This window comes from Kogia breviceps, chromosome 4 (assembly GCF_026419965.1).
Source record: "Kogia breviceps isolate mKogBre1 chromosome 4, mKogBre1 haplotype 1, whole genome shotgun sequence".
In the NCBI taxonomy this organism is placed as follows: Eukaryota; Metazoa; Chordata; class Mammalia; order Artiodactyla; family Physeteridae; genus Kogia; species Kogia breviceps.
In genome coordinates this window covers 51,864,453-51,891,926 of record NC_081313.1, presented here as the reverse complement: position 1 = coordinate 51,891,926, position 27,474 = coordinate 51,864,453, and the positions used below count along the sequence as shown (strand labels likewise).

Genomic DNA, 27,474 nt, shown 5'->3' with positions numbered 1-27,474 from the left:
TGGCAAACAAGCAGTATTATTTTTTAATAAATTGATAGCTGTACCTTACTTTGCCTTACTTTGCTTTGTCCTACTGGTGGACGTTGAAGGTGTCCTTTTTTTTTCAATATTATAAAGCTGAAATGAACGTCTTTGTTTCTAAAATTATTTTCTGGACTTAAGATTTTCTAGACTTTGTATCTATCCTTGGAAATGCACTCAGTTGGTCTAACAGTATAAACATTTAAAAATTTGTTGATGCTAATTTCAAAATTGTTCTGGCTTCTTTGAAAATATTTTGAAAATTCTTTTTTTCCCCTAGGATATGTGAGTGTATCTGTTTTTAACACACCCTTATCAGCACTAAGTACTGGAATTATTATTTATTATTGTTAATTTAATATTATTCTTATTTTAGTAATGATTTGTAATTTACATTTAATTACTGGTGAGGTTGGACATTTTCAAATGTTGGCCATTTGTGTTTTTTTTTTTTTTCTCTATAAATTATTTGTACCTGTGCCAGGCCTCAACCTGTTTGACCTCAGACATTCCTTTCCTTCCCTTTTCTGCCCTTTTTAACAGAGGGTCTGACCCCTGCAGGCTGTATTTCCCAGGCTCCTTTGACACCTGGGTTTTGTCTGTGTTCAGCTGTGGGAGGTACTGGCAGGAGATTGGAGCGCAGAAGGAAGGCAGAAGTTGGGTATTTCTTCCCCTCTTTTTACATCAGGGTGTTTATCCAGCAGGGGCTGCTTCTCCTCCTTGTCTCCAGCTCCCACCCAATACACCCACTATGGTCCCAGCTTTTTCCAGGTGACATTGAGTTTTGGGCTCTGCACTCTGTTCTGTCTTAGGGACGGTAACGGCTTCCTGCTGTTGCTAATCTCTGCATTGATGCACAACCCCCTGTTTGGCATCTCAGCTTGTCCATCCATCAGCTATGTAATGAATTCCCTGCACTAAATTTTTTAAATATTAAAATTCCAGTAGAACTTCCTGCAGTGATAGAAATGTTCTGTATCTGCATTGTCCAGTATAGTAGCCACTAACCACAGTGGCTGTTAAGAACTTGAATTGTGGCTAGTGCAATGGAGAAACTAAAATTTTAATGGTGAATTAATTTAAGGTCAACTTAAATTAATTAAATTTAAATAGCCATATGTGGCTTGTGGCTGCTGTACTGGACACCATAGCTCTATATTAAAGATAAAATCCCTTTGTCCTATTGTATAGCTTATTGTTTGCCTTTTAATGTTTTTCATATGTAAAAGTTTTAAATATTTATGTAGATAAATTTGTTTATCTTTGCTTTTGCATTTTATTACAGTGTTTTTAGGCTGAAAGCTCTCTGCATTTACAGACTTGGCAAATAACTTTTATTTTTTCCTTTATGTTTAAATTTTGTCATGCCAAGTCTATTTTGGTCACTGATATGACTTTTAATCAATCTGAAGCATTTTATGACAGATTTATAAAAATTACCTTTTACTATATAGTAAGTTCTTAGATTTGAAAGAGATCTTCAGGCTAATTTGGTCCAATCTTTCATTGAGTTATTTTGATCATATTTAGGGTATTCATACCCTTATGAGATACTTCTTCTCTCCCACCTTTTCTTTTGTGGTTATATCTGTTAGAAAAGTCTTCCTTGACACTGATTTTGTTTGCCTGTAGCTCCTGTAGCTTCTCTCAATTGACTTTATTTTTATTCTTATGGACAATTACAGAATAAGTGTGATTCTTCTTTTTCATGACAGTACCTTACATTTTGAAGTTTGCTACTGTGTTCATTTAATTCTTGCGTCCGCATTAAATGTTCACAGCTTTTTCCATTGTACCTCACATAGGTCAGTTTTAAATCTTACACTTTTGCTCTACACTTGTTCTAGGTTACCTGTGTCTTTACTCTGTAGTTCCCAGAAGTTAGCTCAGCATATCTGGCATTGGTCTGACTAGAACAGTCTTGTAGAGTGCTCATTTAACCTACTTCTAGATAACATAGTTATATGTTAGTGTTTTGTAACATTATCTATTAAATTTGTATTTTGCTTTGGTTTTATTAAAGCCTGTCCTTTTTCACACACTCTCTCTCCCCTGCCACTCAATCGTACATTCATTTGACAGGTTCTTGCCCAACACCTGCTGTGCACCGTGTTGTCACAGGAGGTAAAGGTGGTTGTTTGGACTCAAATGCAGGATCTTATATTTTATCCCTATGGGATTTTATCTTGTTAGTCTTTTATTTACATGTCCCTTAATCGTTCGGGATAAATTTTAAAGTACTATATTTGCTTTTGCTCCTAGCTTCATGTCAACCACAAACTTGACAAGAACACCGTATATGACATTATATCAGTTACAGAGTCACCTAGGGGAGCAGTCATGGGGAAGTGGTTAAGAGCAGGGGTTCTGACCCACACTCTTTGGATTCTAATTTCTGGCTCTTCCACTTACATGTATGTGACCTTGAGCAGATTATCCTAACATCTTAGTTTCCCCATTGGTAAAATGTGTATAATAGTATTTATCTCATCACGTTGTAGAGATCAAATAGTTAATATATATAAAGTGCTAGGAAAGTGTCTAGTAAAGAGTATTGTACACAGCAGTAGCTATTATTATTTATGCAATCTGGGGTTTTTGCCTTAATCAGATTAAGAAGAGAGATCCAAATTTATCGGGGTCCAAATACATTGTCAATTGTTTTTTTCTGAGTTACTAGTCTGGTGGTAATCCCTATAAAATAGAAAGGAAATGATGTTAGCCTCATAGGACTTGTTCTGAATTAATCTAATGTTATTTTCCTTCTTTTTTTTTTTGATCTCTAACATTTTTTTAGTGAAAATTTAGAAAAGTCAAAGAGGTTTACAGTGAATATGCATATATCCACACCAAGATTTTGCCATTAATATTTTAGTATATTTGCTACATCAATATTTATTCATCTATCTGTGCCCATCTTATTTTTGATGCATTTCAAGGTAAATTGCAGCCATCAGTACACTTTCTCCCTAAATATTTTAGTATGCGTGCCATTGACTACAGTTCAATATTTTACATTCTTTTCTTTTGAGGTAAAATTTACATGCAATAAAAAGCACAGATCTTAACTGTATGTTCACTAAATTTTGACAAAGGCATACACCATATAACTCACCACCCCTATCAAGATAGTGAAGATTATCACCAGCCCGGGAAGTTCTCCCTGCCTGTTCAGAGTCCGTTGCCTAAAACATTCGCCAGAGAAAACCACTGTTTTGTTTTGTTTTGTTTTTCCACCATAGATTAGATTTGTCTCTGTTAGAATTTCACATAAAAGGAATCATACTATGTATACCCTTATGTGTGAGACCATTTTTACTTGACATAATGGTTTTGACATTCAGTCCTGTTGTTGCATGGTTCTTTTTTTTTAAAGTGCTCAGTAATGGTTGTTTGAATGCATCACCGTTTGCTTAGGCATTTTCCTATTCATAGGCACCCAGGCTGCCTTTAGTTGTTGTTGTTGTTGTTTTTTGTGTTTTGTCCAGATTTTAGAGTTGTTATTTTTGGAAGCATTGGATCCATAAGGAATTTAGTTGGCCATACTGAAAACCTACATTTTCTGTCTTCACATACACACACACACACACACACACACACACACACACACACAAATCACTTTGTTAATCTTTTCTAATAATCCAGCTCAGAAAAATAGAAAATCCAAATAATTTGTGGAGAATTAATTTCCCAAGCTCTGCTTTTATGGTTGAATTTTATTCTCTGTAATAAGATGACTAGACATGTTTTCATTTAGCATATGAAATCTTGAAATAAATACATTTAATACTGCACAGAATGTTATGACCAGGTATAAATGCTATCAGAAAATTGATTATTTATAGTGCTCCGTAAGCCATATACTTTTAACTATTAATATGATGAATCTGAGCCTAGATAAATCATTTATTTTTAATGAGATTAGTGTTTGTTAATAGTCACATGTCCACTAGTACAGTATTAGAAGAGATTCTTGGCAGTACCTGTACTTGCTTTTCATTTAATTATTGTTAAATTGAAATGAATAATTACACTTCTTTTTTGCATTTAAATAGTATCTTCTTCCCTGAGGAGTTCAGTAATAGAGTATGCAATTTAATATTAAATAATTAGAAAACTTTATTTGTTTATGTATTGCAAATATTAAATAAAGCTTTAGGAACTTTTTTTGACTCTAGTGGTTATAAATATCTCAATAGCCTGTAGTTTGCCAACTACCCCTTGCTATTTTTCTTAGCCAGCTGACTGCCACGAGTTGGAAGCTCAGAATAGCAGGTCTGAATCTTTCTTTTGATATTCATTTTCACAGTTTATTACTAATCAAAATATTGCTCGCATATTAAACTTGCTAGGATGAACCAAAGTTTACTTTTTATGGAAGTGACTTTTTTATATGATTAGAAAACAATCAATTGGTATATTTCTTAAGCATGAATCTTTCTTTTCTAGACTTAATCTTCTATTTTGGACTTTTAGGATCCTAATGATGCTTTAGGCTCAGCTCAGATACCAGGACAACATGAATCCTTCCTTGAAAACCTATTATTTAGTTTTGCTTTTATTCTATGTTCCTAGCACTTACTATGATATATAACACTTATAGAAGTTTATCATATATGTTCTGCCTTATAATTATATGCATACTTGTTTTATTTCTTCGGCTGAAGGGCAGAGATTGCATCTTGTATCTATTCGTATTCCCTGTAATACCTAGCACTGTGCCTCACAAGAGTTCAGCCAATTTTTGTTGGATGCATGGAAGACTATAGAAGAAGTGTAAGAAATTTCCAGTGATGTTGAAGTGACCAGACACTCAAATTAACACTTGTATACATAAAACAACAAATGATTTCTAGGTCTAAAATATTTCCAAGTATTTTATAATATGAAATGATATTTCATATTAAACTCGCTAGTTTTCCATGTCTTCCATCCCTAAACAGTACAGATCTTCCTCGATTTACGATATTACATCCCGATAAACTTGAAAATGTCATAAGTCGAAAATGCATTTAATACACCTAACCTACTGACACAGCTTAGCCTAGCCTATCTTAAATGTGCTCAGAACACTTACATTAGCCTCACAGTTGGGCAGAATCATCTAACACAAAGCCTATTTTATAATAAAGTGTTGAATGTCTTGTGTAATTTATTGAATACTGTACTGAAAGTGAAAAACAGAAAGGTTGCATGGGTACAGAACGATTGTAAGTGTGTCATTGTTTACCCTTGCGGTCGCATGGTTGACTGGGAGCTGCAGCTCGCTGCCACTGCCCAGCATCACGAGGGAGTATCATGCCACTTATCACTAGCTCTGGAAAAGATCAACATTCAAAATTTGGAGTATGGTTTCTATTGTATGAGTATTGCTTTTGCACCATCGTAAAGTCAAAAAAATTGTAAGTTAAACCATTGTAAGTCAGAGGCCATATGTATTCTTATAGGTGTTTCTTTTGTACAGCCTCATTGCTGAGTACATTACCTTACACAGAATAATCTCCTGTTTCTGGGATGGATAGGTGGTTCAATGACTGAGTCAATAAATGGAATTAAAGATATTGGGAAAGAGAGTGCATGATGGAAAGAATTTGTCTGGAAGGCCTCTCACGTGATGGGGAATTTGAATTGAAGGTGGATTTGGTGGACAGGTAGAACTGGGATAAACAGAGGATAGGGGAAGGCATTTTAGGTTGTAGAGCGTAGTTTAAAACGCAAAATTAGGAAGCATCAGGGCATTGTACCAAGGAATGCTGGTGACAGCGTGAGCTCTCAGAAAGATGGGAACAGAGACCTCATTGTTTTGCATTTTGTTTTCTTCCACCTCCATAAGCAGCATATAGTCACTGGGTTCAGTGGGACTTGATTTTGGTTTGATGAACTTAGAGTTGAATCTCAGTTCAGCCACTAACTAACTGTGTGACCTTGGGTAGCCACTAAACCTTTCTGAGCCTCAATTTTCTCACTTGTAAAATAGAGATAATACTAACCTCTTCACAGGGTAGTTGTGAAGAGCAGTGATATGTGTGTGTGTGTGTGTATATATATATATATATGTCATAGTTCTAGGCTTTCAATATTTGTTTCTTTCAAAAACAATGTAATTCCTAGTTGTAGGAGTAGGCTTTTGCTATAATTTATTTATATGTGATATACAGTATGGGAAATGTTAGGTACCTGTAATTTTTTTTTGCCTTATTTCCTATAAAAATAGAGCACAAGTTATATTCATGCTCTCACTCTAACAAGGTAAAGAAAGCGAGGGTGTCTGAAAACATGATGACTCTGACTGTTTTGTTCTGCTGGAGTTTCATTAGTTATGCCCTGATAACTAGACAGCAGGGTCAGAGAGAGCAGACCACATTGTTATTCAGTTCAGACACTGGCGTGTTTGGCTGCATCTCACAGAAGCTTCAAATATAGCCTGATTTCTCTTCCCTTTCCTGGATGCAGATTCAGATGCCTCTCCTCTTTCTTTTGTGAGCTGCACAAATCTGCTTTCATTCCAGCTTGCAGTTTGTGATCTAAAGCTAAAGCTGTCAGTGTTGAAACATAGTCATACTCTTTCCTTCTGCCCACTCTTTTTTCTGGGTCTGATTCTCCCAGCTTTATTCCTTGTTTTATTATCAATATCTGAAGCTAAATATCAGGGAGTCTTCCTCTTTGTTTCCCTTTTCCATATACGTCCCCAATAGCTCATTTGTTCCCTATTTCACTTCCATCCAGATTCTTAACTTTTGCTAAACTAGTGCAATAGTAACTTCAATTGGCTTCCCATTTCTACTTGCAGCCTCTACTCCAGTCTTCTGTCAAAATGATTGTTCTAAAATATGAAATTAATTGTCTAACTCTTGCTTTCTGTTCACTAGTTCCAAATACCATGATCAGATTTAAGCTCCTCTGGATGATACATCAGATCTTTTATAATATAAGCTCCCTCTTTTCTTTTAACTTAATTATCCTCACTATTCTTCTTACCCCATTCCTCTCCTCTGCTCTCTATGCCCATGTAACGTGAAATTTACTGATTTCCTAAGAATGCCATGTTGGGACATCTCTTCATGCTTTTATGTGCTTCTTTCTCTGCATAGAATATTTCCTACCTTATGTAATTGGGCAAATTCCTGTCATCCTTCAAGACCCTGTTAGATGTTGCGTCTTTTGGGAAGACTTTCTTAATTTCTTCTCTCTTCAACCTCCCCTTCCCTGCCATGCCCTATGGAGTGGTGCTGTTCAATATGGTAGCTTCTATCCACATTTGGATGTTCAAATGTAAATTAATTACAATAAATAAAATAAAAAATTTAGTTCCTCGGTTGCAGTAGCATATTTCCAGTGCTCTTTAGTCACATGTGGCTAGGGACTGTTGTATTGGATAGCACAGGTAAAGAACTTGTCTATCACAGAAAGTTCTATTAGACAGCTCTGCATACAGTTAACCATATCTTTCTCTGTTTTGCCTCTTCCTTTGATATCTCCACTGTTGCACTTATCATACTATTTATTTATTTACCCGTCTGTTTCCCTATTAGACAGTGAATGTTTGAGGGCAAAGATATAGCCTCTTCATTTCTGTATACTTGATTTTGAGCAGGATTTAGCATATTGCAGGTGTTCAACAAAATTTTGAGTTGAATTGATTCAGTGAATTTTAGAAGGGAGAATTGCCTCTACTTGAAGACTTCTAATGGTGAAACAGTCACATGGCAGCATGTTGGATATATATATTCACAAATAATACATATTTATTATATATAATAATTTTATATGATATATATTTATTTAGGGAAACAAATTTCAACATATTTAAAACCTATTTAAACTTACTGGAAGAGAAATACAATGAACATCCATGTATGTTTACCCTAGAGTTAATAGTAGCTAACACTTTGCCATGTTTACTTCCTCTCTTTCTTGCTCTCTGTCTCTCTACAAGGGTGTGTGTGTGTGTGTGTGTGTGTATACACACATAAAAATTTTTCTTGCTGATCCCAAATACTTTAGTTATATCTCCTAAGACATACCCTGCATAACTACCCTACGATTCACATGTAAGAAAATTAGCATTAGTATTGAAATTTTTCCACTTGTCCACCAAATATCGTCTATAGCTATGTTTTTCGATCCAGAATCCAATCAGGGACCACACGTTGCATTTTGATATATCACTTTAGTCTCTTTTAATCTAGAAAATATTCCTGTCTTTTTTGGTTGTTTATTTTTCATGACATAGACTTTTCCAAAGAGTTAAGGCCAGTGATTTTATAGAATGTGCCATATTCTGGATATGTGTGATGGCTTCCTCATGATTAAATTTAGGTTACATTTTGGCATGAAGCCTACATAAATAATTTGTATACCATTTATTGCATTATATTAGGAGGCCCATAATTTCAAACTGTCCCACTGATGGTGATTCTGATATTTATATCTTAAGGTGGTGACTACCATATCTTTCTATTACTCCTTTTATAATTAAAAATAATGTATGAGGAGCTTCCCTACGATGGCTGAGTAGGAAGACCCTGAACTCGTCTCCTCCCATAGGCACACCAAAATTAGAACTGCTTACAGAGCAAATATCTAGGAGGATGACCTGAACACTAGCAGAAAAGATTTTCCACAACTGAAGATGTAAAGAAGGAGCCACATTGAGGAGGGGCAGAGATGTGGTATAGGCAGGATACACAACCTCAGGTTGATGACCCACAGACAAAAAAGATACTTCAACTGCAGAGGTCCTCCTCAAGGAGTGAGGAGTCCAAGCCCCACCTTGTGTTCCTCATCCTAGAGGTTCTGAACCAGGAAGGCGAGTCCCCAGAAAGTCTGGCTTTGACAACTACAAGGGCTTACATTTGGGAGAGCTGGAGGGCTGTAGGAAAGAGGGACTCTACTCTTACTGGGCGCATGCAAAATCTAACACCCTCGGGGTCCCCAGTGCAGAGGCAGTAGTTTGAAAGGAGCCTGGGTTAGACCCACCTGATGGTCTTAGAGAGCCTCCCAGGGAGGCAGGAGGCAACTGTCTGTCTGGGGACAGAGACACTGGTAGCAGCCATTTTGGGGAGATTGTTCTACTGTGATGAGACTGGCACTGGGAAGTGCCATTTTGGAATCCTCCCTCCAGCCTGTTAATGCTGGAGGCTAGCACTGCCTACCAGCATGCCCACAGTAGTCAGCCCACCACAACAGAAGAGTGCCCATGGCCCACATAGAGGGAATTCTTAGATCGTATAGCCTGGTGATCAGAAGGGAGCATGATGTTGGGCCCCATAGCACATCTCCTACGTAAAGCTACTTCTCCAAGATTGGGAGATATAAGTGACCTACCTAATACATAGAAATAAGCAGAGAGAGTTAGGCAAAATGAGGAGACAAAGGAATATGTTTCAAACAAAGGAACAAGACAAAACCTCAAAAAAAGAACTAAACTAAGTGGAGATAAGCAATCTACCGATAAAAAATTCAAGGTAATTATCATAAAGATGCTTACTGCAGTTGGGAGAAGAATGGATGAACACAATGAGAATTTCAACAAAGACTTAGAAAATATAAAAGAATGAAACAGTTGAATAATAAAATACAATAACTAGAATAAAAAATACATTAGAAAGAATCAACAATAGATTAGATGATAAAGAAAAATGGATCAGCAATCTGAAAGACAGAGTAGTGCAAATCACCCAAGCTGAACAGAAAAAGAAAAAAATAATTTTAAAAAATGAGGATAGTTTAAGGGACAATCACGTGTACTAACATTTGCATTAAAGGGGTACAAGGAGGAAAAGAGAGAGGGAAGGGGGCAGGTAACTTATTTGAAGAAATAAGTTAGCTGAAAATTTCCCTAATCTGGGGAAGGAAGGAGGAAAGAAACAGGTCCAGAAAGCACAGAGTCCCAAACAACATGAACCCAAAGAAATTCACAGCAAGACACATTATAAATAAAATGGCAGAAAATAAAGGTAAAGGGAGAATCTTAAAAGCAACAAGAGAAGCTACTAGTTACATACAACAGAACTCCCATAAGGTTATGAGCTGCCTTTTCAGCACAAACTTTGCAGGCCAGAAGGGAGTGGCATGATATATTCAAAGTGCTGAAAGAAAAAAAAACCTACAACCAAGAATACTTGGCAAGATAATTTCCTTCAATTCAGAATTGAAGGAAAGATAAAAAGATAAATAGAGTTTTACACACCAGCAAAGATAAGAGTTCAGCACTACTAAACTGGCTTTACCAGAAATGTTAAAGGGACTGCTCTAAGTGGAAAAGAAAAGGCCACAACTAGAAATATGAAAATTATGAAAGGAAAAATCTCATTGGTATAGGCAAACACACACTAAAGGTAGTGGATCAACAGTCTGTAAAGCTACTATGAAGCTTAAAAGACAAAAGTAGTAAAATTATATCTAAAATAATTACTTAAGTGAATCACAAAATAAAAAGATGTAAAATATGACATCCAAAACATCAAATGTTGGTGGAGAGGATTAAAATGTAGTGCTTTTAGAACGCACTTGAACTTAAGCAACCATCAACTTAAAATAGACTACAGTGTACAAAGGTTGTTGTATATGAACCTCGTGGTAACCACAAACAAAAAACCTGTACAGATACAAAAAAATTAAAAGGAATAAAGACACAGCACTAAAGAAAGCAATCAAATCACAAGGAAAGAGAATAGAGAAGAAAAAGAAACAGAGGAACTACAAATATAACTAGAAAACAATTAACAAAATGGCAGTAAGTACGTACCTATCAATAATTACTTTAAATGTAAGTGGACTCTATGCTCCAGTCAGAAGACTTTGGGTGGCTGAATAGAGAAAAGAACAAGACCCATATACATGCTGCCTACAAGAGACTCAATTCACATATAAAAACACACACAGACTGAAAGTGAAGGGATGGCAAAAGGTATTCAATGGAAATGGAAATGAAAAGAAAGTTGGGGTAGTAATACAAATGTGAGACAAAATAGACTTTAATACAAAGGCTGTAACTAGAGACAGGAAAGGACATTACATAATGATAAAGAAATCAACCCAAGAAGAAGATATAATTGTGAATATATATACACCCAACATAGGTGCATCTAAATACATAAAGCAAATATTAACATAAAGGGAGAAATTGTTAATAATACAATAATAGTAGAGGATTTTAACACCCCACTTACATCAATGGACAGATCATCCAGACAGAAAATAAGGAAACACTGGCCTTAAGTGACATATTAGACCAGATAAATGATATATATAGAACACTCCATCCAAAAGCATCAGAATACACATTCTTTTCAAGTGCACATGGAACATTCTCCAGGCTAGGCCACAAAACAAGTCTCAGTAAATTTAACAAACTTGAAATCATATCAAGCATCTTTTCTGACCACAATGCTATGAGACGAGAAATCAACTGCCAGGAAAAAGCTACAAAAAACACAGGCTTGTGAAGGCTAAATAATGTGCTGCTAAACAACCAGTGGGTCACTGAAGAAATAAAAGAGGAAATAAAAAATACCTGACAAATGAAAATTGAAACACAGTGATCTAAAAACTATGGGACTCAGCAAAAGCAGTTCTAAGAGGGAAGTTTGTAGTGATACACACCTATCTCAGGAAATTTAAAAAATCTCAAACAATCTAACCTTACACTTAATGGAAATAATAAAGAAGAACAAACAAAACCCAAAGTTAGTAGAAGGAAAGAAGTAATAAAGATATGAGCAGAAATTAATGAAGTAGAGACTTTAAAAAAAGAAAAAAATCAGTGAAACTAAGAGCTGGTTCTTTGAAAAGATAAACAAAATTAATAAACCTTTATCCAGACTTATCAAGAAAAAAAAGAGAGATGGCCCAAAGAAATAAAATCAGAAATGAAAGAAGAGAAGTTACAACAGACACCACAAAAAGACAAAGAATTATAAGATATTATTATGAACAAATATACACCAATGAATTGGACAACCTAGAAGAAATGGATAAATTCCTAGAAATGTACAATCTTCCAAGACTGAACTAGGAAGAAATAGAAAATATGAACAGACCAATTACCAGTAATGGAATTGAATCAGTAATTTTAAAAAAACCCCCAAAACTCCCAACAGACAAAAGTCTAGGACCAGGAGATTTTCAGGTGAATTCTACCAAACATTTAAAGAAGAGTTAACAGCTATCCTTCTCAAAAATTTGAAGAGGAAGGAATGTTTCTGAGCTTATTTTATGAGGCCAGCATCACCAAAACCTGATACCAAAACCAGACAAAGACACCACAGAAAAAGAAAACTACCTGCCAATATCACTGATGAACATGGATGTAAAAATTCTCAACAAGATATTAGCAATTTGAATTCAACAAGACATTAAAAGGATCATACACTATGATCAAGTGGGATTTATCCCAGTGATGCAAGGATGGTTCAATGTCTGGAAATCAATCAATATGATATACCACATAAACAGATTGAAGAATAAAAGTACCTTTCTGGGCTTCCCTGGTGGCGCAGTAGTTGAGAGTCCGCCTGCCGATGCAGGGGACATGGGTTTGTGCCCCAGTCCAGGAAGATCCCACATGCCGCGGAGCGGCTGGGCCCGTGAGCCATGGCCAATGAGCCTGTGCGTCCGGAGCCTGTGCTCCACAACGGGAGAGGCCACAACAGTGAGAGGCTCGCCTACCACAAAAAAAAAACAAAACAAAAACAAAAACAAAAAACAAAAAAAGCAAGAAAAAAACCAATACTGATTCTTGGGTTCCATCATTGGAGATTCTTATTTAATTGCTTTGATATGGGACTTGGGCAGTAGTACTCAAAGTGTTGTCCGTGGACTAGCATTATAATCATCACCTGGGGGAGTCTTAAAAAGACAAATCACTGGGCCCCAGGCCTACTGAATCAGAAAGAATGGGAGTGGGGTCCACCAATCTGTGTTTTAACAGGTATTACAGATGACTGTAATGCATACTAAAGATCAAAAACTCTTGTTCAGGAGGATATACCAAAAAAAAAAAACCAGATTGAAGAATAAAAGTCATATGATCATCTCAATAGATGCAGAAAAATCTTTTGACAAAATTCAACATCCATTTATGATAAAAAGTTTCAACAAAGTGGCTATAGAGGGAACATACCTCAACACAATTAAGGCTATCTGTAGCAAACCCACAGCCAGCATCATCCTCAATGTTGAAAAGCTGAAGTCATTTCTTCCACAATCAGGAACAAGACAAGGATACCCATACTCACCACTTTTATTCAACATAGTTTTGGAAGTCCTAGCCATGTCAGTCAAACAAGAGGAAGAAATAATAGGAATCCAAATTGGAAAGGAACAGGTAAAACTGTCACTGTTTACAGATGACATGATACTATATATAGAAAGCCCTCAAGACACCACCAAAAACTATTAGAACTAATAAATGAATTCATTAAAGTTGCAAGATACAAAATTAATATATGGAAGTCTGTTGCATCTCCATACACTAGAGATGGACTAACAGATTAAGAAAACAATCCCATGTATAATTGCATAAAAAAGAATAAAATATGTAAGAATAATTCTAACTAAGGTGGTGTAAAAGACCTGCACTCGGGAAACTATAAGACATTGATGAAAGAAATTGAGGATGATACTAACAGATGGAAGGATATACTGTGCTCATGGATTGGAAGAATTAGTATTGTTAAAATGACGATACTACCCAAAGCGATCTACAGATTCAGTGCAATCCCTATCAAAATACCAATGGCATTTTCTACAGGACTAGAACAAATAATTTTAAAATTTATATGGAAATAATTTTAAAATTTGTATCCAAAAGACCCTGGATAGCCCAAGCAATCTTGAGAAAAAAGAACAAATCTGGAGGTATCATGCTCCCTGTTTTCAAACTAAACTACAAAGCTAAAGTAATCAAAACAGGGCTTCCCTGGTGGCGCAGTGGTTGAGAGTCCGCCTGCCGACGCAGGGGACATGGGTTTGTGCCCTGGTCCAGAAGGATCCCACATGCTGTGGAGCAGCTGGGCCCGTGAGCCATGGCCGCTGAGCCTATGCATCCAGAGCCTGTGCTCCGTGACGGGAGAGGCCACAGCAGTGAGAGGCCCGCATACCTCAAAATAAATAAATAAATAAATAAATAAATAAATAAATAAATAAATAAATAAAGTAATCAAAACAGTATGGTACTGAAACAAAACCAGACACAGATCAATGGAACAATATAGAGAGCCCAGAAATAAACCCACACTTACATGGTCAATTAATCTACATCAAAGAAGGTAAGAATATACAATGGGGAAGAGGCAGCCTCTTTAATAAATTGTATTGGGAAAACTGGACCAGTTTCTCACACTCTATATCAATACAAAAATAAACTCAAAATGAATCGAAGAATTAAACCTAAGACCTGAAATCATGAAACTCCTGGAAGAAAACATAGGCAGTACACTCTTTGATATTGATCTTAACAATATTTTTTTTGGATCTGTCTCTTTGAGCTAAGGAAACAAAAGCAAAAGTAAGCAAATGAAACTACATCAAACTAAAAATCCATTGCAGAGCAAAGGATACCATCAGCAAAATGAAAAAGCAGCCTACTGAATGGGATAAGATAATTTGCAAATGATATATCAGATAATGGGTTATTATTCTAAACATACATAAAACTCATACAATTCAGCATCATTAAAACAACCCAATTAACAAATGGGCAGAGGACCCGAATAAACATTTTTCCGAAGAAGATATACAGTTGGCCAACAGACACATGAAAAGATGCTCAACATCACTAATCATCAGGTAATTGCAAATCAAAACTACAATGAGGTACCACCTCACACCCATCAGAATGGCTGTCATCAAAAAGACAGCATATTACAAGTGTTGGTGAGGATGTGTACAAAAGGGAATCCTCATGCAGTTAGTGGGAGTATAATTTGGTACAGCCACTATGGAGAACAATATGGAGGTTTCTCAAAGAATTAAAACTAGAACTACTGTACAATCCACCAATTTCAGTTCTGGGTATTTACCCAAAGAAAAAAACAGTCATTTGAAGAGATATATGTAACCCAGTATTCATTGTAGCATTATATACAATAGTCAAGATATGGGAGCAACCTAAGTGTTCATCGATAGATGAATGGATAAAGAAGATGTTTTATATATACATACATATATACACACACACACACACACACACACACACACACACACACACACACTGGAATATTACTCAGCCATATAAAACCCCAAATCTTTCCATTTGTGACGGTGTGGATGGATCTAGAGGGTATCATGCTAAGTGGAATAAGTCAGATAGAGAAAAACAAATATTGTATCTCACTTATATGTGGAGTCTAAAAAACAAAACAAACAAAATAAGAACAGATTCATTGATAAAGAGAACAAACGGGTGTTTGCCAGAGGAGAGTGGAGTAGTGGGTTGGGTGAAATAGATGAAGGGGATTAAGAGGTGCAAGCTTCCAATTATAAATAAGCCAGAGGATGTAATATACAGCATAAGGAATATGGTATACAATATTGTAATAACTTTGTATGGGGAAAGTTGGATACTAGAATTATTGTGATCATTCCGTAATGGAAGTAAATGTTCAATCACTATGTAGTTCACCTGAAACTAACATAAAATTGTACATCAACTGTATTTCAATTTTAAAAAAGGAAAAAGTTATCTTTATGGTCAGATCATGTGAATATCCTGTTCCCCAGCAATCTTTTAATGTTTTGTTGGCTGCACTGTGCAGCATGCAAGATCTTAGTTCCCCAACCAGAGATTGAACCCCGGGCCCTGGCAGTGAAAGTTCCGAGTCCTAACCACTGGACCTCCAGAGAATTCCCCACAACAATCTTTTATTCAGTGTTTTATCATCCACTGATGATCTGTCCCTGAATCATTAATACATTGATGGTTACAAAATGGTGATTTTTCTAACTTTATCTTTCCTTTACATAATATTTTCTCACATATTTCTGAAAAGAAGAGTTTTCTTTCCTTTTCACTCTTTTTGGCTTTCCTTCTCCTTTGTCCTCTGAAAGTATTGTATGGACTCATGAATTTTTAAAAATTTACTATTCAGTGTGTTATAATAAATTACCATAATTATTATTTTGACCCTTAAATTATCCTATACGGTAAGTCCTCTACATACAAACGAGTTCCATTCCGAGAGCGCATTATTAAGTCCAATTTGTTCATAAGTCCAGCAGAGTTAGCCTAGGTACCAACTAACACAATCAGCTATATAGTACTGTACTATAAGAGGTTTATAATACTTTTCACACAAATAATACATAAAAAACAAACACAAAAAAATATTTTTAATATTACAGTACAGTACCTTGCAAAGTACAGTAGTACAGTACAACAGCTGGCATACAGGGGCTGGCACTGAGTGAACAGGCAAGAAGAGTTACTGACGGGAGGAGGGGGAGGAGGTGGGAGATAGCAGAGCTGAAGGATCATCAGCAATAGGAGACAGAAGGCAAGCTGCACTTTCATTCATGCCTGACGTTGATGGCACAGGTTCTGATTCTTTTCTGGAATCAATTCTATCCATCTTGAAAAAATGGTCCAGTGATGTCTGGGTAGTAGCTTTTTTTTTTCTCATCATAGATGACACAGTAGCACTGGATTGTGAACAGCTGCTGCCACCTTCGTGTATGTGTACTGTTCTACATTTGGGTCTTGTGCCTTAGAAACTAACAGTGCCTCCTCAAATAAAGAAAATCCCCTTGCCATTTCCTGCATCATGAATCTCTTTGGTTCTTCAGTTACTTCTTCCTCTTGTCTCTCTTCGTCCTTTCTCTGGGCCTCCAATCCTAGAGCTTCTTAGTAGTACCAGCTACATCACCGCTGCTTTTACGCCTCCTGATATCCTGGGCTTGAAATAAAGATACCGTACTACTGTACTGTATACAGTACTGTACAGTAAAATACACAAAAGCAAAATCACTTGTAGAGGATGCATGCACGTGACACTGTAAGCCAGACACGTGAACTAATTTATGGGATTGGACATGCAGATGCACGTTCACATCTTTGAAAGTTCTCAACTTGAAGGTTCATATGTAGGGGACTTACTGTATTTGTCTAGTGGGAGTCCCTTTAAACTGGCTGTGTGTCCTCTTACATACCTTCATTTGTTTTTGAACACTTTCTTGCTTTCTGGGAGAACAGGGTATTCCAGATTTGCCTTGTACTTTCTCTGCCCCTAGACCTGGGCTCAGCTGTTTCTGCAAGGAGCTCCTGTTCCTTTTAGTGCAGAAACCAAGATCTGATTGCAAGACCTGATCATTGCTACTGAAGTGTTACTGCTTCTAGGTCCTTTTAAAGGACAGAGCTAGGAAATATGTTTTTGGAATAGTCATCACTTTATCCAGATACCCTCAATTCATATCCAGTGTCACAGAGGTTATCCTTACTTTCCCCCATTTTATATTTGTATCTCTCTCTCACAAGAGAGCCCTGCTTTCCAACAGCACCAGAGTACGTACTCATTAGCTCTATCCTTCAGCTGATATTACAACACCAGTGTTACATCACTAGCAAGCCTACTAAGGAAACTTAAGGATTTCTTTGCAATTTATTTTTCATTCTTAGAATGCGCCTCATTAAGGATATATACTCAGAATACTGTGTTTGAAAGTTACTCGGTTGGCCAAAAAGTTCATTCGGGTTTTTCCATTAACATCTTATGGAAAAACCCAAACGAACTTTTTGGCCAACCCAATACTTGAATTCTTTCTTTTTGACATACAGTTAGGATCATTTGTTTCTGTTTTATTCCGTTTGAAGGTTTTCTTTTTCATCCTTTTTGAAGTGTCATTCCCATTTCTATCCCATTTACCCCATTCCCACCCATCCTCTAGAGGATGAGAGTGGGGCTTTTAATATAGGTTTGACTTCTGAGTCATGTAAATGTTTTTCATAAAATTAAACTAAAAAGAATGTTAATAAATGATGACTTTGTATCCTTAATAATGTTCTTTGCCTTATGTCTAATATTAATGTTCCTACACTTGCTTTGTTTTGCTTGGTTTTCAGTTTGTCTCATTGTCTTTTTCTACCCCTTTAACTTCAGCCTGTGTGTGCTTATGTTGTAGGTGATATCTTATGTATACAGTTTTAGAATCTGATATTTAGCTAGGCAACTTTGTGATTACTTATATATTTGAATTATTTTCTGCTATCTTATATTTTGTCTTCTTCTCCCTCTCCTCTTTTTTTTGCTTTTGCCTTCTATTGTAGTGATTGTTATTTTTACTTCATTTTTTCTTTCTAATTATTTGGAATTAGAATTATAGATTCTGTATCTCTAATTCTACATTCTACATTCAGAATTATACATTCTGTATCTCTTCTTTTAATGGTCATTTTTAATGGACATTCTTGTCATCCTATTAATTTTTTCCTTTTTATAAATTTATTTTATTTATTTCTATTTTTGGCTGTGTTGTGTCTTTTTTGCTGCACACAGGCTTTCTCTAGTTGTGGCGAGAAAGAGGGCTACCCTTCCTTGCAGTGTGCGGGCTTCTCATTGCGGTGGCTTCTCCTGTTGCAGAGCACGGCCTCTAGGCACATGTGCTTCATAGTTGTGGCACGTGGGCTCAGTAGTTGTGGCTCACAGGCTCTAGAGCGCAGGCTCAGTAGTTGTGGCGCATGGGCTTAGATGTTCCGCAGCATGTGAGATCTTCCCGGACCAGGGCTCGAACCCGTGTCCCCTGCATTGGCAGGCAGATTCTTAACCACTATGCCACCAGGGAAGCCCCATCCTGTTAGTTTTGTGTTGAGTATTCAGTCAAATAAACCCATACCACTTTTCCACATGAACTACCAAAATGGGTTTATTGAATCATCTACTTTCATATTGATATTTTTTAACTCAAGCAAAGAAGACTATGTGTTTATTTTTTTCAAATTTTATAATCTCAGTTTGAGAAGTAGTCTTGGTCATTCAGTATAAACAAAGGTTGACAGAAAACTGGACTCACCACAACCTTTTCTTTATAGTCTGCCAGCCCTCAGCCATCACCCTTGCCCCTGCCCCAGAATCTAAGCACTATTAAGGCCAGGAATATTATTTTGATTACTGTTTTGTCCATTATGTCTAGAAAAGTATCTACACATTAGCTCACCCTTAATAGATATATTAGTTGAATGTACAAGGTAGAAATACTTAGTCTGGAGAAGAAGGAATGGGGTAATGGTGGGATAGAGGGTAGGAGACATTACAGAACCTTTTAGTTTGAAGGACTTACATGTTGAACAGTAATTCTACTTGTTTAGTATGGCCCTGAGGGTTGAGGTGAACACTACTACAGGGAAACAGAGAGCTGTATACTATCAGGATTGTGTGGAGGGGGGTAAGTAGCTTCATTGTCAAGTCCCAATTATTTCAGGAGAGTTTTGTTAGAGGTAACCTGGACGGGTTTAAATAGTCCTTAATTGCTCTGAGATTCTATGCTAAGTAGATGGAATACATTGCCATACTTAATTTACAGTCAGATTTAGGCACACAGGTTAAGTTTCATTTTTCATCTTAGACTTGTAGATGATCTTAACTCTACTAATAAAGTGATCATTTAACAGCACAACACTCTGAGTGGCCATTCACAGCAATCAACCACTCTGTGTGCCTCACCAGTAATCCCAAATGTCCTGGTGTTTTCAGTTTTCTGTTTGGGCAAATTAGAAAGGCAATAAGCAGGTAGATCAGTTGTTCAGTTGTAGGGTTCTCATAATTATCTTTTCTATAGCAAAGCAAACTGGAAAGAGCAGACTGCATATTTTCTCTGAATTTTGTTTCTGAGTTTTCATTTGATTACAGAATTATCTTAGTTTGATTTAGATATTTACTGGGAATGATACACAAATTGGAACAAGTTAAATGTAGTTTTATTAGCACCTGGAAATCTAAATTAGTGCCTTGAATGCTCCTTATAATAAAAATCTCTTCTCTTTCTCTTAGGGCTGCTGCTCAGAGTAAATTAGGTCACTACACAGATGCAGTAAAGGATTGTGAAAAAGCAATAGCGATTGATTCAAAGTACAGCAAGGCCTATGGGAGAATGGGGTAAGTTTTGGGAGAACGTTCAAAGTAAGTAGTATCAGATATGCTGTTCTTAATGTCTTGGTTTTTTTTTTTTTTTTTTTTTTGCGGTACGCGGGCCTATCACCGTTGTGGCCTCTCCTGTTGCGGAGCACAGGCTCCGGACGCGCAGGCTCAGTGGCCATGGCTCACGGGCCCAGCCGCTCCGCGGCATGTGGGATCTTCCCGGACCAGGGCCTGAACCTGTGTCCCCTGCATCGGCAGGCGGACTCTCAACCACTGTGTCACCAGGGAAGCCCAATGGCTTGGTTTTGAATTTCCTGCTTCATATTGTACCCTCTGAACTAATAAGAAGATAAATAAAACATTTAGGTAGGAAATGACTGCAGTTTCTGACTTGGGAGAGAGGTGATTAGTGTATGATGAGTGGTTGGTTTTGGAGAAAATCATAACAACCATACTGAATATACCTACTTCATATTCAAGGCTACAAATCTCAAGTAAGCACTCAGTATTTTGTTAGATAATGCTACTACACTTCCTTCTAGATTCACCTTACTACTCTCTGAGTGGACTGTTTCACACCTACTCTTTTCAGATTTCCACTGTACATTCCATGGTGACTCTCAACTTTTTACTCAATTGAAAAATAGAATGTATTTAGAAGAAAAGTGATTCATCTTCTTACTTGCACATCCACCAGTCTACTTGCACTTGAATCTACACAGATTGCCTTTTTTCTGTTAAAATGGAAGACTTCTTATCTAAGACTACTGCATTCATTCATGCTTGAGATCTCATTCCTTTGTACCTTCTCCAGGACTTTACACTTATAATCATCTCCTTTATCTTCTACAACACCAGCTTTCCTATCTCTAACAGTGCTTATGACTGCATGTGAAAGGATCATAAAAAATCATCTGTTAGAACCATCTTTTACACAGCTACATCATTCCTTAGTTCCTCTTTCTCTGCAAAGACCCTAATAGTGTCTGTACTAGCCGTCTCGTCTTCACCATCTCTTATTCTCTCTTCAGCTCACTCCAGTAGGACATTTGTCTGTATCGCTCTGTTGAGAACTCTATTCAAAGTCACCAGTTGTCTATATTTTCCCAAGGTCAGTATTCAGTTTTGTATCCTCACCCTTCCCCATCTTTTAGTATTTGGCAGGATTAACCTTTCTTTTTTGTTTGGCAGCGAGGCTTGAGGGATCTTAGTTCCCCAACCAGGGGTTGAACCTGGGCCATGGCAATGAAAGCGCCAAGTCCTAATCATTGGACTGCCAGGGAATTCCCATGTTTAACTTCTTTTTGAAATACTTCGTTCTCTAGGCTTCTGTGACACCGCACTTCGTGGTTTTCCTTCTGTTTCACTGGATGCTCTTTTCCAGTCTCTCTTACTAGTTCTTCCTCCTCTGCCACCGGTAAATAATGGTGTGCTTCAGGGCTCTTTCCTCTGCTGCTGCTGTTTCTCTGTTTATATTCTCTCTTTGATTTCATCCTGTCCCATGCTTTTAAATTCCATCTACAGTCAATACTCTGTATTAATGAATACTGTATTTATGATTCACCTGCTTGCTAAAATTTTTTTTGTAACTCCAAATCTGTACTCAGTATGCTTTGTGGTCATCTACAGAGTGGTGAAAAACTTGAGTCATCTGATGTGCAAGATTTCAGCTGAGGTCAGATAAGGCAATGCTCTACCTTTTTGTTTCAGCTGTCATGCTGTAAAATGAATGTCCTTTTCACAGTCTGTTTAGTGCTATATTTTTTGCATTTATGTGCTTTTTGTTGTTGGTTTCTCTGTTTACAGTGGCCTGCAAACATAGGCTGAAGTGTTGTCTATTGTTCTTGCATGCAAGAAGGCTGCAATGTGCCTCACCAAGAAAATACATGTGTTAGATAAGTTTTGTTCAGGCATGAGTTGGTGCACTTGGCTGTGAATCAGTGATATGTATTAAATAAGATTTCTTTAAACAGAAACATACATAAATCAAGGTTATGTATTGATTGGTTAATGAAAATGTTGTTGACCAGAGGCTCATAGGAACACAACTTTTATTTCCCCTAGAACTAATTGTTCCGTATTTGCTAATTTAGTATTTGCAGTGACCTTTTAGAGCATAATTACTGTGGATAAAGAGAATCAATTGTATATGTTGATGGATCTCTTAAGTTATATGTCTGAACTCCATACTCATATATTCAGCTATTTTTCATCTCCACTTAAATGTTTAATAGTCATTTTAAACTTAACATGTCCCAAACAGAACTCTTGTTCTCTTCTTAAATCTTTCTTACCTCAGTAAATATACTGTCATTCTACCTACCCAGTGCTCCAGTCAGAAGTCTAGGAATCATCCTTCATTCTTATTACACCTGACACATCTAATCTATCAGCAAGTCCTATGAATTCTAGTTTCCACATATTCCTTGAATTCAAGTATTGATTGCTCTCTTGCTTACAACTGTAGTCCAAATTACCATCTCGTACCTCGGCTGCTGCAATAGCTTCTTAACTGGTCTCCCTGACTTCACTTCACTCTCCTCAGAGAAGCCAGAGTGAGCTTTCTAAAGCATAAATCAGATCATGTCATTCTGTTGCAACCAGAGTAAAATCCAGACTCCAAACCATGGTCCTATAATATTCCCTGACGTCATCTCTTCCCACGCTTTGTTTTCTGTGCTCCCTCAACCTTTGTCCTGTTCCTTAAGCATACCAAGCTTGCAACGTTCTCAGGGCCTTGGTGCTTATTGTTGCTTCTATTTAGAATGTCTCTCCTCTAATTTTCATATGACTGCTTTCTTCTCATTGTTCAGGTCCTTTCAATATGGCTGCCTTTGAGCAGCTTCCCTATTCATTCTCTTTAAGATTATAGTTTTTTTATTTGCATGTTTATTGCTTATCCTCCCCTGTAGAATGAAACTTTCTTAAACTCAAGAACTTTTCCTTTTTCACTGAGGAATCTAAAATAGTGCCTGGTACATAGTAGGATTCCAGTAAATATGTATTGACTTAATTAAGTGAGGACTCTGATGAAGTATCTTTCATGGTTGACTGGTAGAAAACTAATTAGGTTCTGAGATATTTTTGTATGATTAAGTATTATATTTTATCTAGATCAGAAGTCTGTGAGATAAGTTGGCCAAGAAAGAATTGGAGTAATTTGTTAAAAGTAAACCTAGGAAAAAAAACATTCTATACTATCTCTCCATATATACCATTATTGTTTAGTTCTGAAGTAATTTTCCAATAAATAAATTCTAACTAGGTGGAGGAAAACATTAAATTTAGTAACTAACTCTTTGACCTGTGCTTGGGATAATGTGTTATTGAAGTGTAAAGGTTGCCAATTTAGTTAGTTGTTTAACAATTTAGTTAGTTGTTTAACAACTAACATGTCTTATTCAAGAGTAGTTTAGCTGATACCCAACAGCCTACTTTTATTTTTTATTTTTCATGGTAAATTGATATTCATTGTGGCTCAATGTCTCTGCTAAGAAGGAAGAAAGAAAGTGGGACATAGTGAAGGGCAAATCTAGTTCAGAGTTCTTTAAATGGTTTTAGCATCATGGAGTTATATGACCACAGAATTGTTAGTCAGTTCACATCTTTATGGAGCTTAATCATTCATAAAGCAAATTACTTCACATATTAGGCTTAAAAATGTAAGGGTATGTAAGGTTCATTTCTAATCATTAAGTTCTTTTTAAAAAAATTTTTATTAAAGTATAGTTGATTTACAGTGTTGTGTTAGTTTCAGGTGTACAACAAAGTGATACAGTTATACATACATACATATCTATTTTTTTTCAGATTCTTTTCCCTTTCTAATAATTAAGTTCTTGATTCATGTAGGACAGCTGAGGTTGTCACCACGGAGAATGGAGAGAGTCCAGACTTACAGAATCTTGGAATTAGAATGAAGTGATACTGCTTTGAGCCATAGTACGGTTGATCCTTGAACAATGTGGGTGTTAGGGGTGCTGACCCTCTGCGCTGAAAAATCTGTGTATAACTTATAGTCAATCCTTTGTACCCGCAGTTCCTCCATGTCTGTGGTTCCTCTGTATCTGCAGATTTAACCAATCTCAGATCGTGTAGTACTTCTATATTTACTATTGAAAAAACTCCATGTATAAGTGGACCCATGCTGTTCAAGCCCTTGTTGTTCAGGGGCTAACTGTACAATGAATAAATTAAGTGTAATCTGGATTCAAATTGAATACAGGATAGATGTTTGACTACATTTGTGGTGTCCTGATGTTCTTTAATCATATATCTTACACTGCATTCTTTTCAGGCTGGCCCTCACTGCCATGAATAAATTTGAAGAAGCAGTTACAAGTTATCAGAAGGCATTAGATCTTGATCCTGAAAATGATTCCTATAAGTCAAATCTGAAAATAGCAGAACAGAAGTTAAGAGAGGTATCTAGTCCTGTAAGTTACTAATGCCAAATGAGTGAAATATTTTGTCATTCACAATTTATTGTAATCAAATTATAGTGTTTAGAGTAATTTTCATATATAATTGTTTTACAGACAGGAACTGGATTGAGTTTTGACATGGCCAGCTTAATAAATAATCCAGCCTTCATTAGTATGGTGAGTATATTTCCTTTTCTGCTTTGCTGGCTCTATTTTCCGTTAGAACTATATAGTTCCAAACTTCTTAGAAACAAGTAAGAGAGCTTTTGTGATGGCGGTGGTAGGAGAGTGGTGATATAAAGCTATGGCTGAGGTTTTAACCTGCCCCTGTACTGCTTTGTGAAAAAGCCATGGGTGGACTTCAGGAAGCCCATGGATTCCCTGGAATTGTAGATGAAAATTTGTGTACATGTGGATATGTGCATTTTTCTAGGGAGAGAACCATATTTTTCATCAGATTGGCAAAGGGGTCTGCAAATCTACAAAAGGTTACAAAATACCCTCTTACATGAAAGTGACCCTAGGAAGGTCTAGTAATCAGACTTCTAATAGGATTTTGGCTATTGTGGTTTCCTAAGCTCTTTTGGCTTTATTGGTCTGATAGTAGGAAGCAAACTGCTGTCAGTATCCTTAGTTTATAGTGTTTGTAATTTCTTTATCCTTGAGATGTATTTTTAATACCAATTTTTCCTAGTACCTCCTCTTTTTTACATTCCCACTCACTTTGTATAGCACACTAAAACTCTACAAAATGTTAGTATATACATGGTTTAGCTTTCACTCCTCTGCTTAAAAAGAAATCCTTGTTAAAGATCCCTAAATATTAACTGCCTTTAACGGGAGATGCCATTTTTCAATTCTAGGCAGCAAGTTTAATGCAGAATCCTCAAGTTCAACAGCTGTAAGTATATAGAAAGAGCATATTATGTTTCTCCCTTCCACTTGCCAGGCTCCTAATTTGAGCACAGTAGCTCCAAAATGATAAAACTGGCCCAAATGCCAATCAGTTGGAACTTAAAGCCACACCCAATTGGCCTAACCTACACAATGTGGATATATCTACCTGCTTTTCCTTGTCTGGTATCCTACTTGTTAAGAATATATGCCAATTCTTTTTAAGTGCTTTGACTCAGAAAAGAATTATAGACTGTCAGTACTAGGGGTTATTTAGGTTTATGAGATTGGGTTTCCACTTGATATGCATAATGATTTCTGGGTTCTTATTGGGAAGGGTAGGCAAAGATGCCAAAAACTGACTGACTCCACACAGAGTTGCCTTTTTTTTTTTTTTAAATTTAGTTTTGGCTGCATTGGGTCTTTGTTGCTGCGCGCGGGCTTTCTCTAGTTGTGGTGAGCAGGGGCTACTCTTCTTTGTGGTGCACAGGCTTCTCATTAAGGTGGCTTCTCTTGTCCTGGAGCACGGGCTCTAGGCAAATGGGCTTCAGTAATTGTAGCACACAGGCCTTAGAGTGCGCGGGCTTCAGTAGTTGTGGCATGTGGGCTCATTAGTTGCAGTGCATTGCCTCTAGGGTGTGCGGGCTTCAGTAGTTGTGGCTTGTGGGCTCTATAGAGTGCAGGCTCAGTAGTTGTGGCACACGGGCTTAGATTCTCCCCAGCATGTGGGATCTTCCCAGATCAGGGCTCGAAACAGTGTCCTGCATTGGCAGGCAGATTCTTAACCACTGTGCCACCAGGGAAGTCCTGCCTTTTTTAAAAAAATTAACATTCTAAAAATATCAATCAGTGAACCAATTTTTAAAAATACACTAATTTATTCCCGCTATACATATATATATATATATATATATATATATATATATATATATATATATATATGCCAATTTGAGTGATATATCTCTTGCCTACTCTAGAATGTCAGGAATGATGACAAATGCTATTGGGGGACCTGCTGCTGGAGTTGGGGGCCTAACTGACCTGTCTAGCCTCATCCAAGCGTAAGTGTTATTTAAAATAGAAATAGTAAAAAAGTATTTTATATTTTACAGTTTGTCTCTAAGGTAAGGCGACCAAGGTTTTCTTTTTAAATTTTTATCTTTTACTGTTAGTATCAGTTACCTCATTAGTTATTAAATTTAAAAGTGGTTCATAAATTGAAATTTTCAGACTGAAGGGCAGGAATCCAGAAGATCTGGATCCAAGAAAAACTTTTTCAGCAGACTTGAATAGCTACTCAAGGATGTATATGAATGTCAAATATCAACTTAAAGTAGGTATGAATTTAGGTACACGTGTATATTTAAAAATCATATGTTGCATATATGTGTTCAGACAACTTAGGCAGCTGTTTTATTCAAACTCTGCAGTGCACTTCATTGCTAAAGGAACTCATTTCATCTTCTCATTACTTGAACACATTACCTCCACCTCCATCCAAGTTGCTTAAACTCTGTGCTTTTTGAATCTGTGTGATGCTGTCACTAGAAATATTATATGAAGCAACAAGTATCATTTTCTGTTTGTGATCACAGCTATGTAAACTCACTTGCAATATGGCATTTTTAGAGTGATCTGTAAGTGGCAGGATTATAGTGATACCTATCACTTGCAGTTGGGAGGCACACACTCAGGAATTTTGATTAAATTTCTTTGCCTTTCTAAAAATTAGTTCTGTTGGGTGACTTCATAAGCATCCCAAAATGGCTGTGACACCTGTGATATGAGAGACTAAGACTTGACTACAAGAACAAATACCCTTCATTATATTTGTGCACATACAATAAAAGCATATACGTTTTAGCCTTTTATCTGTGGTTAAGCACTGGGTGGGGGGTGGATTTCACTCAATTCAGGAACTCTTTTTAGCTTGGGTGTTTTCATTTCTCATGAAGAACACTGCACTGTAGTAATACTACATGGAGGCACTGGTAAACTTGCAGATACTAAAGTCATGAATCTAAAACTTGCTTTCATAGAAAAAGTTCCCTTTGGGTAGTACC

At 36.7% G+C, this 27,474-nt stretch overlaps 1 protein-coding gene across 2 annotated transcripts in view; it reads left to right on the top strand.

Annotated features, from left to right (window-relative positions):
- The window catches only part of SGTB (small glutamine rich tetratricopeptide repeat co-chaperone beta), a 45,733-nt gene that overhangs the window by 17,941 nt on the left and 318 nt on the right, over positions 1-27,474 (top strand). The window contains exons 6-10 of one of the 2 annotated variants that reach the window (XM_067031044.1): positions 20,007-20,111; positions 24,391-24,517; positions 24,632-24,694; positions 25,381-25,418; positions 26,389-26,472. In XM_067031044.1, coding sequence (XP_066887145.1) covers positions 20,007-20,111; positions 24,391-24,517; positions 24,632-24,694; positions 25,381-25,418; positions 26,389-26,472 — 417 coding nt within the window. Of the gene's footprint in view, positions 1-20,006; positions 20,112-24,390; positions 24,530-24,631; positions 24,695-25,380; positions 25,419-26,388; positions 26,473-27,474 lie in introns of both variants that reach the window. The other variant, XM_059062316.2, reaches the window with a different exon arrangement.